Source organism: Alligator mississippiensis, chromosome 1 (assembly GCF_030867095.1).
Source record: "Alligator mississippiensis isolate rAllMis1 chromosome 1, rAllMis1, whole genome shotgun sequence".
Taxonomy (NCBI): domain Eukaryota; kingdom Metazoa; phylum Chordata; order Crocodylia; family Alligatoridae; genus Alligator; species Alligator mississippiensis.
Window position 1 is genome coordinate 108980334 of NC_081824.1, and position 14385 is coordinate 108994718.

At 45.3% G+C, this 14385-nt stretch overlaps 1 protein-coding gene across 2 annotated transcripts in view; it reads left to right on the top strand.

The window, feature by feature from the left end:
* Nucleotides 1-14385, top strand: part of TPD52L1 (TPD52 like 1) — a 102337-nt gene that overhangs the window by 65100 nt on the left and 22852 nt on the right. For both annotated transcript variants that reach the window (XM_014611028.3, XM_014611029.3), the window contains exon 4: nt 14038-14139. In XM_014611028.3, coding sequence (XP_014466514.1) covers nt 14038-14139 — 102 coding nt within the window. The remainder of the gene's footprint in view (nt 1-14037; nt 14140-14385) is intronic.

The following is a 14385-nucleotide window of genomic DNA, read 5'->3' on the forward strand; positions in this document are numbered from 1 at the left end:
GTGATAGGTCACCTGGTCGTAGAAGGAAATGAGATTGGTCATGCAAGACCTACCCGCAACAAACCCGTGCTGGCTATCCCTTAAGATGTTGACGTCGGTCAGTCCATTAAGGATGGCCTCTTTAATAAACTTTTCTAAGATCTTCCCCAGGATAGAAGTCAGGCTGATGGGCCTATAGTTAGCCGGATCCACTTTCCTCCCTTTCTTGAAGATAGGCACCACATTGGCCTTCTTCCAGTCTTCGGGCACTACACCAGAGCGCCAAGAGTTTTCAAAGATCCGTGCTAGAGGCTGGGCTATGATGCTCGCCAGTTCCTTGAGTACCCTGGGGTGAAGATTGTCAGGGCTGGCTGACTTGAAGGTATCCAGCTTCTCAAGATGTTCCTTCACAAAGTCAGCATTAATGGAGGGCAGGGGATCACCCTCACCCGGACTTCCCGGCCCTGTAGCGGGCATGGGCGTCCCATGGGGCTGATGAAAGACTGACGCAAAGTACCTATTTAATAGGTTGGCTTTTTCCTGGGCGTCAGTTGTCAGTTGCCCCATCTGGTTCAGCAGTGGTCCACTGTTGCCCCTGCTTGTCCTCCGGCTCCCCACATATCTGAAAAAGGACTTTTTATTGTCCTTGATGCTTCGCTTAGCGCTCAACAAGTTTCATTATAATAATGCTTGCAGTTGCTATTGTGGGTCATTAAAAACACTTGTGGTCACCATCTTGGATCATCAAATACTTTGTTTCACTTAACGCTCGTTTGTTCAGGAACCAATTAAGAGCACTAAGCAGAGGTTGCCTGTGTGTGTGTGTGTGTGTGTGTGTGTGTGTGTGTGCGCGCGCGCGCATGCATGTATATAGATACACGCATACACATATATAGCTTAACATATTTAGATTATTAGAAATTCTACATTTGAATATGCTATAAAGTGATGAAATATAGATTTCTTATTCATGAGATGATTACCTTTTTGCTCATATTTGTATCAAGCTACAACACAAAACCTGCACTTCAAGTTTATTAAACAAAACTTTAATGCTTTTGATACAGAAAGTTTTTTTTTATCAAAACATGGCGCACATTTACAGCTAATTTACTAAACACTAGTATTAACTTCTATAGTATTAAAAGTATGAACTGTCACTAGTAAATTAAACCAATGATATCCGGTCACGTGGGAAAATTTTCTAAAATGTCTAGGTGAAAGTCATTTGAACTTAAGGTCCTACTTGCCTGGGCACATATGCATGTATAAATGTTGCGAGATGGGTTTACTCCAGAGTAAATTTACTCTGGAATCAACCCACCCTGGGTAGGCTTCTATACGTGGATGTGGCAGGTGTGCCCAGTGGTCCCAGTCAGTCCCCCCTGGCTGCAAGGACATGCAACCCCCAGCAGTGTCCTGGGATGCAGGGGCATGGTACCTGGCTGTCTGGGTAGAGGGTCCCTCTAGGGAGCAACTGGAGCTGCTGAGAGCCAGTGGTGGCATGGCTGCCCTGGTCTCCTGGGCAGGGCTGCACACTCAGAGCTGGTAGAGCAAGTGCTGGCCCGAGCTCCCAGAGCTGCTGGATGAGGCCAAGGCAGGAACCACGGCGGGACAGGCTCCTGGCAGCCCAAAGGACCCTCCCTTATTGATGCTTTGTCGTGGGTGCCAGGCTGCAGGAGAGGCTCAGGCAGGCTGCCCCTGCTGAAGTAGATAGCACAGTTCCGGCCAGAGGCCCAGGCCATGAGGATGTTGTCCAGCTGTTGTATAAAGAACATGGACTTGCGGGCAACCCCTGACCAGCAGTTGTGGTCAGTGATGGTGACCCATTGTGCCCACAGGGCCTTGACTCTTATGTGGTGCTGGTGCGCTGAGTGATTGTGCCTGCGCTCCTGCATGCGGCCTGACAGGCCCTCATAACCATGTGCATTGGAGCACCTACTCTAAGCAAACTGGGTGAGGACCTTGGTCTTATCCCACAGCACCATGAGGTCCATGGTTTCCTCCTGGGACCAGTTATGGCCCCAGGAAATGGCATGTGTTGTTGGGGATGATGCCAGTATAGCTCCCTTGACAGCTCACTGGGCCTATGTGTAACAGTTCAGGTGCTGCCAGGTCTGGGCAGGTGCACAGCAACTTTGTGCCAGGGACCAGTGTTAGGGTCCAGGCAGGCTCCTGTGGCTGGCCTGGAGCCACTGGAGCGGAACTCTGTGGCCAGAGGCTGGCTGCAGATGGCCCAGGATGCAATACGACAGCACGGGATTGGTAGCCATGCAGCAACACTGTGCCGGGAGCAGCACTGGGGTCTGGGCAGGCTGCTGTGGCTGGCCTGGAGCCTCTGTTGTGTAACCCAGTAGACACAGAGTAGTGGCAAGTGACCCAGGGCCCTGGCATCCCCACAGGCCTGTAAGGGCTAGGGACTGGGGTAAGTAAAGAGCTGCCCCAGCCTGGGTCTGAAGAAGCTTCCAGCTCTGTGGCCCTGGGGCTAGGTTGTAGGAGGCCCCCTGGTGGCAGGGCTGACTGGGAGCAAATTTCCTCCTGGTCAGGATCTACACATGCAGTAACTACTCAGGAATTAATTTGCTATTTGTATTTGTAGGTAGCAAATTAACTCTTGAGTAGAGACACACAGTAAGTGTCTACACATGTAGACGGTGATGCTTACTGCACAGTAATTTGCTCTACTGTGCAGTAAAGTGTCTTATGTAAACATGTCTGCCTAATTCTCTTTAAAATTATGACTGAAATAAAAAAAAAACAAGCTTTTTTTTTTTTTACCTTTTTTTTTTGAAAAGCAGGAAACTTTTTCAACTCCCAATCAATTTCTCAGCTTTGACCAAGTCTAAATGAAGAAAATATTCTTTTTGCACCTGCAGAAGATGCTACTGCTGATAGAAGCTGGTTTAGCAGTTTAACAAACCTGGGTGACTTCCACCAGTTCAGTAGCGTGACTCTCTTTAAAATATCCTCAGCAAACATGTACTGCTTGAATGGTTCACCTCTAGCCTTGAAATGTTTTATGGTTGGCATGACTGATGGGTGATTAATAGATGCCCATGTCATAGCAGCATTTTCCTCTTTAACAGTTACTGGTACTTTGTGTTAAGAGTATTGGCAAGAAAATTCAGTGGACTGAGTGCTTGGTCTATCTGTTTCTTGGCTGCCTTCAATTTAATTTTGCTGTTGGGATTTTCTTTCGTTGTTTCTTGAAGTTCTTTCCAAATTTCAGCAACATTCACAGTACAACAGCAATCCTTCTGTAGTTTGTCCAAGAGTATGGAAATAGGTTTTAGTGTATTCAGCATATCATCTCTTTAGTCCACTGTAGTCCAATGCTGACTACTCTAGCTGTAATATAATCCACCCAAAGTAACAAACACTATTGTCACACGTTTTTCATTTACTAGCATTACAGTGTATAGTAAGCAGTTCCTACCACATAAGTACGAGTGATTAAAAATTGTAAATTTACTAACCAGGTGATTCAGACATGTCCACATCACCATCTTCAAATTTGTTGCCTTCTAAGAAGAATATTTCATAACATTGCTTCTTTGAGGCTTACATCTCTTTTTTGCACTGATTTGTTTACATTTGGCATGTGTTCTTCTTGTTCCCAATGGCACAGGAATTCCTTGAAAATATTCTCAAATAGGGGGTTTTTTTTTTGCAACCATACAGCCATGGCAGTGTTTTACTCCACTTTCCAGGTGTTGAAATCAAGACTAATCTATGCTCCACAGAATGCTTGTAACCCACCACACCCTTGATCTTTTCCCTTCCCTCTACAAAAAAACCCACCCAAACCCTTACCCCCAACAGTCTATGATTTCTGCTATTGTAACCCCCGGCCTTGTGTGCTTCCTTATTTTGGTTTAGAGACATGGAAGGAGCACTTGAGAAGTTAATATTTATATCACAGTACATATGCAAAAAGGACCAAGAAAGGCCATTTAACTGAAATACATAGAAACATTCAGAAGCAAGAGGTTGGTAGTTACTAAGCAGATAGTTGTTTTTCTTTGAGCTGGAGAATAGCTTTCATTATGGGTGCAGAATCATAAAAATTCATAATTTGTGAGCTGAGCTAATCAGAGTTCAGGTGAAAAAAGAATAAAACAGGATTTTGATACCATCCCTGACACGTGCATGCAGTGCTGCAGAGTGCTTTTAAAGTGGCCAATAGCATGACAAATTAACCCTCATCAAATGAGGGATCAGATGAAGGTGCTCCACTTGTGTTCCCTAGGATTAATTTTTGGTGCAATTGGGGCTGGGCTGATGCAGCCCAGCTCTGCCCTGGAGACTGTCTTCAGAAAGGGGAGGAAGTGAGCTACCGGCTGGGGTTTGCCTGGCCTGAGCTGGAGAGGGCGTGGATTGGAGGCCTCACTTTTCCTTGTGGTCCTCCCAATCTCCCCCATCCAGCTGAAACTAGACAAACCCTAGCTGGCAACTCACTTCCCTTCCCCTTTCCCTGTTCCCTCCTGCTGACAGCCTGGGAGCTGGGAAGGAGGTGGCTGGGGGAGAGGAACAGCTCCTCGGCTGCAAGCAGGCTCATTGGGCTCCTGCAGACAGGCTTGAGTTCCCTATCACTGCCACCCCCGACCCAACAGGCAAACATCTGTTGGGTTGGGAGGGAGGGGCAGCCTCTAACTCATGGTGCTTTATGTAAAGTGTCATGAGTTAGAAGGGTCTGCACATGTCAGCGTCCATGATGGTGTCTGCCAGAGTCAAAGGCCAGTTTCCAGCACCTGTGATGACTTTGCTAATGCTTTGCATCTGCTAGTATAGATCCTGGATTCTTTGCAGCGTCAGGACCCTAATGTGTGAAATATTGTGCCATATTTTTAAAGCTTGACCTCAAAAGTTAAATGTTTTTCCCCCCTCATTTCTTATGTAGAAGAAAATCAACTTTTAACTCTAGAGTTTTTAGCAGTGGCTCATTGACTCAACATATTATTTTATTTAAATTAGTTTAATAGTTCATACTAAATTTATATTTTAGCTATGCTATATTAAATTCAAATTTCATTTCAAGCTGCATTATTTTCAAAATGAGAACTTAATTATAATTAAAATATAAAAGCTATTTAAATAAAAAAATCTGATTAATATTTTTTTTAATCTGATTTTTTTTTAATCATCAATTTTACTCCATCCTGCTCCTAGAAGAAATGTGAATTACCATTTATAGTTTTTAACTGAATTTCATTGCTATTCTTGTAAGCTGCTCAAACCATGTAGGTTGTGCAGTATTTTAAAAAAATAAAAGCTAGAGAGCTGGTGTTACATGAGAATGTGAAAATGGTTGTCTCAAGTTGTTAACGCTCATGACAGTAATGAGGTCACCAAAAGTCAGGAGGAACACTTAAAGAGGTCATCACTTAATATTTTTTATGCGATATTAAATACAGATACTTATGAATAGAAATATAGCATGAAAAGCCAATATCATTTAAACTAAAATTTTATATAGAATATTAACACGTAATTTAATAACTGTGTGTATAATGAAGCAAAGCTGCTAAACTCTGTAGAGATGTTATTTGTGAAAAAGGATTGCATCTCTCCTAGCAACACAAGAGGATAAAAATCATAAGGGGAACTTTAGTTTCTAGCTGAGACTAACCCTTAGGGACTTTTAAGCTGTGGAAAGTCGAAGTTCCTCTTTTTCTGAAAGCAATGGTTGTTATTGTCCAGTAGTTGTTTTCTTTCATTATTTTCCCCATCCTTTGGGTGCGGTGGGGCGTGGGGGGTCATAAAGGCTTTCCTATTCTGGTGCTGCCATTTTTTCATATCACCACTCAGCTTTTTGAGGAGCCGGTGATATTATTTGCTCAAAAAATACCAAATTGCATAACAGTCTTACATGGATTTATGTTATATAACATCTGATTTATTACAAATACACATGTTGCAGCCTTTTTCTTCTCTCTAATAAAAACATCAGGGAGGACAATATATATATAGAATCTACAAGAAAATTAATACTAGTTGAAGTGACAAAAACTGATTTTTATTTTGCCTTGCCTCTACAAGGAATGTGTGCTCTTAGCAAAGAAATATTTTAAAATATACAAGTTTCTTTTAATTTGTATAGTGATGTTTAGCAACACAAGCCGTGCTTGTCTGCTAGTGATTATCCTGTTAAAATGGTGTGCTTTGTTAAAGACCTTACAGTACATAAATTAAATGTAAGAGGGGCTTTGACATATTGGGGTTTTTGCCTTCCTTTGTAGCAGGGCATGAGAGTCTTCCTTGAATCTCCTGAGTGCATTTTAGCAACCCTTGCAGCAGCAAGACAAACCTGTGTTCTTCTGCTTTACCTGTAGCAGATTAGAGTCCTCTTAGTGTTTTGGGACAACGCGCCTTATAGTTGTGGACAAAGTTGATCGAGTAGTTTTAGGAACAGGTCAGATCAGTGGTGCTCAACCTTACACCCCCATGAGCCAGATGAATTTGGCATGTGAGGCATCCTGGATCTTTCCCTACACAATGGCCAAGCCCTGCATGCCAGTTCTAACTGCATGTGCTGGTCCATCCCCATGTGCTGGATCCAGCTATGGAATGACCCTATGCATTGGCCCAGTTGTGCATCAGCACAGTCTGGTGCACAGGGCTGCATTATCCAGCCCAAGCAGCTCCCCACAAAGCTGGAAATTTAGCAACAGGAGAACAGCAGTTAATACTGCCATAATCCCTTGCTGCCAGATTTCTGGACCTGTGGGGAGACCCATGGATCAGATGACATTGCCTTGCAGGCTGAAGGTTGATCAGCACTGAGTTAGATAAACACTTGTATGGGATGCTTTGGATAGGAATGATCTTGCCTCAAGCAGAGGATTGGACTACATCAGATGTCTTCAACCTGCAGCATATGTGCCACAAGTGGCATGGGCAGCCTCTGGCTTTGGTACACAGTAGACTGGGGTGGGGAGAGGCAACACGGAAGCAGGCAGGGCATGGAGCAGAAAGAGCAGTAGATTGGGTAAGGACACAGGGCAGAACACAGAATGCAAAGCAGCCAGTGGGGCAGGGAAAGAGACTAGGAATAGCGCTCAGGGAGGGTGCAGGGCTAATGTATGGCATGCCTGCCAAGAAGGTTGGACCCCACTAGACTAGATGACCTGCTGAGTCCACTTCCACTCCTATTTTTTATTATTCTCTTGCTGTGTATGCTCTTGTGAAAAAGAAAAAAAATGTATGCTCTGAGGTACTTCCCACATTCAGCTCTGAATTATATGCATTCTTTTTTCATGTGTGCTCCCCGCTTCAGTTAATAACATACTATTTCCTAGAGTTTTCTGTTCCCTGGCATCAACCTTCATTAAAGGCACTAAAAATGAATTACCTTGTGAAATGCTCTTTATAAGCCCGCCAGAACATGTGGACCTTGAAAATATCCTGCTCTTTTTATTATAGTTCTAATTCATAGAAGCATCCTCTATTTAGAACTATATTATGGATGTGCTGTAAGTTAAGCGTGAACTTTAATTGTTTTCCTGAATTGGAGGGTGAGAAAGGGGCAGACAAGGGATAAAAGGAGCAGCCATAGCATTGGAAAATTACACATTTTAAAATTGGCATCTGCTGGTTGAAATAATTGAATGCATTTTCCCCTCTATTGAAAAGAGTCACCAAATTGCATATTGCATTTGGCTGTTCAGTATGTTTTAAAGCTGTAATGAGCAGGACTTTTATACCAGGACTAGCCAATTGCCCGTCAAGAATGACGGGGTGGGGAGGGGGCTGGGATGGAGTGCCGCCACCTAATGCCCCATGCTGCCACTGTTCTGTCTCTTGCAGGGAGCGGGGTGGGACAGCCAAGGCCAGCACTGCTGGCCTCGGCTCCCCCACCCTCTGTCCAGGCCTCAGCACCGCTTCGGAATCATGGCGGTGCTCCCCCATGCTTGGAGCACTCTGATTGGCTAGCCAATTGTCCTCCAAGAATGATGGGGGGGGAAGGGGGGGGACAGAGCCCTGCCCCCCCCAATCCAGGCCCACTCCCCCTTCCCTTCTGCTGTTTGGGGTCCAGGCCCGCTCCCCACCTCCCCACTGCAGCCCCTACTGCCACAGCGGGCCAACTTTTCCTCCAGCTCGGGCTCATTTTCCCTCCCCACATCAGCCCCGGGCCCACTCCTCCCCTGGCACCACCATCACTGCTGACGCCATGGTGCACCCGCTCCTCCCCCCCACCGTATTGGGCCTGCTTGGGGACAAGAGGAGTGGGCTCGGGGCTAAAGCAGGGGAGTGGGATGGGGGAGGAGAGGGCCCGTGCCTGAAGGGGGGAGGAGGCCCGTTCATTCCCTCCCCCAGCCAGTGCTGCAGCTTGTCGGGCTGGGCCTGCTGTTCACCCTGCCTCCTGCATCTGGGCCCACTACCCCTTCCCTCCTGCTGTTTGGGGTGTGGGCCTGCTCCCCACTTCCACTGCTGCAGTAGCAGGGGGAAGGGAGGAGCGGGACTGGGCCCAAGGGTGGGGAGACGCCCAGCTGCCATGGCAGGAAGGCAAGAGGGAACAGTAGGCTCAGGCTAACCCGGCAGGGGGATGGGAGGAGGACGGGAGCGGGCTCAGGGCCGGCATGGGGGAGCAGGAGTAGGGGAGGAGTGGGCCTAGGCCCTTCCCCCCACAACTGCCCTGTTGGGCTGGGCCAGGCTCGTTCCCACCCCCCACTGCTGCAGTGGGCTGGTTTTTCCCCTAGTTCAGGCTTGTTTCCCCACCTCACCTCAGTGTCGGGCCCGGACCCGCTCTTCCCCTGGCCCCACCATCACTGCTGACGCCACTGCGTGCCCTCTCCTTCTTCCCGCATTGGGCCCGCTCGGGGATGGGAAGAGCGGGATCAGGGCCCACATGGGGGGGGCCCAGAGGGGAGGAGGAAGCTTGTTCCTTCCCTCCCCCAGCTGATGCTGCAGCCACGTTGGGCCAGTTGGGCTGGGCCCGCTGTTAACCCTTTTCCGCCCCCCGCCCCCATCGTGGCGGGTCCCCTGCTCAGGACTGCTCCACCCCACCCCACATTACCAAGCACCCCCACTTCCATCTGCTCTGTTGCCACTGCCTTCATGGAGCAGAGCCGAGGTTAGGGGTAGGGTCTCTGCTCCATCCCCTGTGTCCCCACCATTGTGGCAGTGGGCTGCCTTCTGTCAAAAAGCTTCTTTGCACTCGGATTGGCTGTTTGTCAGACAATCAGAGCATGAATAAAGTGTTACGGACAGACAAACAGACATAGGCTTTTATAATATACGTAGGCTTTTATAATATTAGAATGAGCAGACTCTGGCAGCCAGAATTTAGAGATAAGTTAGAAAAACAAACAAGCAAACCAGAGCAATGTGAACAAAGGCATAGGATCAACAGGAACCTTGGGGGGTGTTGAATGAGGTTATAAGGGGAAAATTCTCTAGTCCTTCAAATTATTTAATGCCCATATACTAATTCAAGAAGTATGGGAAACTAGCAGGAAGAACTATAAGTCCTAATATGCAGCCAAGATATGATTTAATTGGGATAACTGAGAGTTGATGGGCGAGTTCACCCACTGGTATATTGTCATTGATGGGTAAAAGTGTCAGCCAACACAGACAAGGGGGAAAAAAGAGGAGATTTTACATTATATATTAAAGACTGATCAAACAACTATCAGATAATAATTTCTGTGGTCCTAGACCTGATGTGCATCTGAATTTAAAGACTTAGGCCTTCTATAGGCATTCAGTTTCTCCTGAGAGAGAGTTGCTGCTCTCCTAGAAAAAAACACACGTGTAGATATTCAGGCCTTTTCTCCCAGAGTAAAAATGGCTACTCTAGGAGAAAATAAATTGGGAACCATAGTTGGTGGAAGGCTGGGGCTAACAGGGCTTAACCTCCCCAAACTGGGCCGGTGACAGGAGCACCAGCACCACTGCGGCGCTGCACCCAGTGCCCCTGCCATGCACTCCTCTGCCGCCACACGCACAGCACCAGTGCATGCCTGCCCCAAAATGGCCCTGCAGGAGGGAGGGGCAAGGTCAGGTTGGCGCACTCTGCACCGCCCAGCCCCCCCCCCCTCCCCCAAATAATATAATAATATTTTCCAGTGCCGCTTATGATTATTGGGAACAACCAGGATTAAATTATTCCCAGAAGACTTTCTCCTAGGATAGCAAATGACTGTAGATGCCTTAGCATCTCTCAAAAGAAAACATCCCCCTACCCCCCTAGGGGGACACTGTCACATTTGGACTCTGCTGCTCCAGCAAGAAACACAACATAGCCCTTTAACAATCCCCATGTGCTGCAGGGAAACACAGACTGACCATAGGCGGTTTGGGTTGTCTAATCAGGGCTGCCCTATGCACTACTGTCATCAGTTGCCAGGATGATAGAGCCTGCAGAAAAAACCTTGGAGAATTCTCCCAGATTATTTGAAAATGTGTACGCAGCCCTAGATTTTGAAAGGCTCTGGGGTCTACATTCCTATCATGTGAGTGAACTGAACCCCTGAACACACCTTTCAAAGGTTACCTGGACACAAGAAGGAAATTGGTTTGTACGTAGCTTCTGTTTCTTTGACGCAAAAAGAAGGCATGAAAGATTTCTTCGAGTTCTGCTCTAACTCCCACGCTTATCGTACTTAATTCCCCTTTCCTCAGAAAACTTTCTGACCAAGTGGATCCTTATTCAGACTTTGGCTGACTTTAGTAGAATTTGAAGAGGGTCCCTGGATTGCTCCTGGTATTATTAAAGTTATTAAGGGCATCTCAATGTTAAACTTGATACACTGTGAGGAGGACTAAAATCTTTAGTAGCTGGCAACAGGAAAGAGAGGGTAAGTTGGGGCAATGTTAACCCCCATAGGTACTGACCATGCTGATGCAGTGGCTCTGGAAACTGTGGTGAGAAGATTCACAGCCTGAATCCAGAGGTGGGTCGTCTGGCCCACAGGGATATTGTAGGCTAGATATCCCACCCCTGGTGGTGACCTGTGTCCTGGCTGCTGATAGAGAATGTCATTTGAGTTTGACACCCCTGCTTTAGCACGTGCGCTCCTTACAGCATTGGCATACATGTTTCTGACAGCAGGAGTAAAACTCATCTCTTCAGCAGTTTGAGGGTGAGATTATACATTACAGTTAAATTATGTTAAGAACACTTAAAACTTGAATGATTACACATTAAGGCTCATTAACTAGTGCCAAGTGCCCACTGGGTATCTTAAACTTACGCTACTTTGGGCAAGGATTATATATGAACTGGGCTACTTTGCTTGAGTTAAATTAACTTTTCACCTAAGATAAAACCAGCAATTTGCAGTTCTCCAGTATCACATGAGGCACTGCTCCCAGGTGGACTAGCTGTCATTCAGGATTCTATGGTCCTGGACTGACAGCTGGGAACAGCTGGACAGTAGGTGCATGGGTGGATGAGGATGGGATGTGGTATGGGGGAAGAGCAGGAATGGAGGGGGGAAGGGGAGAGTGGGTGGGAAGCTGCTGCCCCCTCTGGCCCCCAAATCACCCCCTCTACCTCCAGATTGCTCCTCTGCCACCCCAATTGCCCCTTTTGGCCCTATTAATCCCTCTACCCTCAGATCACTGCCCTGCTTCCCCAATCAGCCTGAGATAGGGGGTGTTTCCCTCCCTACCTGATCTTGGGGTCCCCACAGACCACACTGCCCCAGCACACTCAGATCCAGGCCCTGCAACTGAAGGGGAGGCAGGGGAGAAAGTGGGGGTGGAGGGCATGATTTAGGAACTTGAATCCAGTGGATTTTGGATTCAGGTGCATGGAACTGGCATAGGCTGCAGAGAGCCCGAGTGCAGGCAGGGAGAGGGCTTCCCCCTCTGTTCTCGGTGCTCATCTTGAGCTGATCAGGGTGGCAGGGAAGAAATCCAGGGGTGGAGAGGGGATCTAGGGCTAATGTGGGGCAGCAGGGTGATTTGGGCTATGGAGGGGGTGATCCAAGTGACTTATGGGGGCTTCTCCCCCTCCTCCACAGCCTATACTGTGGTTAGAGAGCTGGTGTCCAAGGCAATCATGGAGCAGACTTACAGCCCCTAGCCCCACCCTGCTCACCAGCTCTCTAGCAGCAAGTCTGAGTAGTGCACATTAGAGAGGGTATTAACCCCAAAAGTGGAACTGATCACTAGCGTTATTTAACTTAACCACAAACTAACGTTCCTTAGAAGTAGGCCTTGCTAACTCTAATGTGTAATTTCATCCTGACAAACACTTATTTTTAAGGGTGAGTAACTATATACAATCCAGGTACGCTCACATAGGAGCATCTTGATAGAATGTGGCTTCTGAGATTTTAGAGGGGTAAGGAGCAGGGTTTACCCTGCAGCCTTAATTCTACCTCTAGAGAATTGACAGTAGATATGATCAGGACTATAACAGACCTAGCTTAGAGGTTAGCGTGACACATTGAGTGGAAAATTCTAATATTTTACTTAATTTCCTCCCTCCCCTTGCCTCTCTAGAGCCAAGTTATTTTCCTGTTTATAGTAGACAAGAAAATGATATGCTGCTCAAGGATTTATGCAATGGGGTTCCTTAACTGATCTCTAGTGTATGTTGTTGTAGGTATGCAGCAATACACACAAAAAAGTATAAGATCAGTGAAATAATAGTTTAAAATGCTTTGACATACATTTATACTGTTCTTTTCTGCAGATGTAGATATCATTTTATAAGGTATGCTTGCTGTCATTTTGTTGTTAGGTCAGTATTTCTAATTGTGGGCTAATTTGCTTCACAATGTTTTACCCTACAGAAGGAAGCTTTTAATATAATCAGAATTAGTCTACTCAGCAAAAGAACTGTTGGTGCAGAAAAGAGGAATGATTAATTTACGAATTATGAAACAGTTTAAAGCATTGAAGGGAAAAGCAAGTAATGACAAGTCAAAGCATGTCTTAAAAATCACCAGTGTGTGTGGATTAAGAGGATTGTGTGTGTGAACACACATGCCACACATCCCAGGGGTGATTGAAAGAAAAGATTCAGAATTACTTTGAATATGCAGCTTGTTGGCCAAGTTTCAATACTCAAGCATTTTTTTCTTTTTGTATTTAAATGAAAATTGCAGTACCTAAGATTAGAATAACATTTTTTTTAATTGCAAAGACAAGTAAAATAGTTATCTAATAATCAAATGTGAACAAATTGTTTTGACAGTTTTATAATACAGGGAGGGATCCAGATAATTAAGCCACTTCCTTTGCAAGAAATGCTGTTCCTACACCCATTAAAATGCAGGGTAAAACTCCCTTTCACTTCAGTGGAGTTAGAATCAAACCATAAGTAAAAAAATGTATTTTTTTAAGGATATTAATAAGACACTATAAAAAAACAGCTGATTAAACTATACAGAAAGCGCAACATAAAGGAGCACAAAAGAGCTAGATGTAGTTTTTACATACAAGTACTTATTCAAATATCTCTATATAAAATAAAACTAAAAGAGAAATATCAATATATATTTTGAAAATGTGGATTTTGGGTTACTTTTTTAAACCCGAGAAGTGGGGATTTTTTTTTAATCAGAGAAAACCGGGATCCCTGGTTATCACCCTGGAGTTTAGTGAATTCCCCCCTACTGCATTTTTGTCTGTCTCTGTCTTTATATCAGTGATTCTCAACCAGGATACCATGGCACTCTATGTTGCCCTGAAATCCTTTTAAGGGTGTCAGGGGTGCCACACAGTGTTAGCATTATTGTGTGTACAAATATGATTCACAAGATAAACCCAGAGATTTCTACCTTGTTGCAGTCTCTGAATTCTTTGCAACAGAAGAATTGCTATATTACTTTTCTGTAGTCAGAAAATGAGTAAAAACTAAGAGCTGGCATTTTCTGGGGGATGCCTTGGGTCTAACAAGAGATGCCTTGGATCTAAAAAGGTTGAGAACTACTGCTTTATAGACTGTAGCAGGGACTGTGTTTTCCTAAGTGTACCCCCCTTTGTTTTCTATTTCAAAACTATTCCTAATCATGAATAGTTGATATTTTTCAAAATTTGTTTTTTCATAGAAACTTTGAATTTAACAGCTACTCAGCACTGTTTTGTTTTTATTTCTAGGTATAAGAAGACACATGAGACTTTGAGCCATGCAGGACAAAAGGCAACAGCTGCTATCAGTAATGTAGGAACAGTCATCAGCAAGAAATTTGGAGATATGAGGTATCTAGGAATTTCCTTCTCCTATGTTTTTATTTGGGGGGAAAGGGGAATAAAGGCGCATGAGTTTTTCTTTCTGATTTTAAATCAGTGTTTTTAAAGGTTTCATTTGAATTGCTTCCAATACTGTTAAATGAAGTGACTTTATAGCGTATGTTTCTCAGCCTACAGGAAAGAATCTTTGTATATTAAGACGTATTTCTGTTCCAAATCGAAGTAGAAAAGAAGGGTGTTTCAGCCTGAAATCCC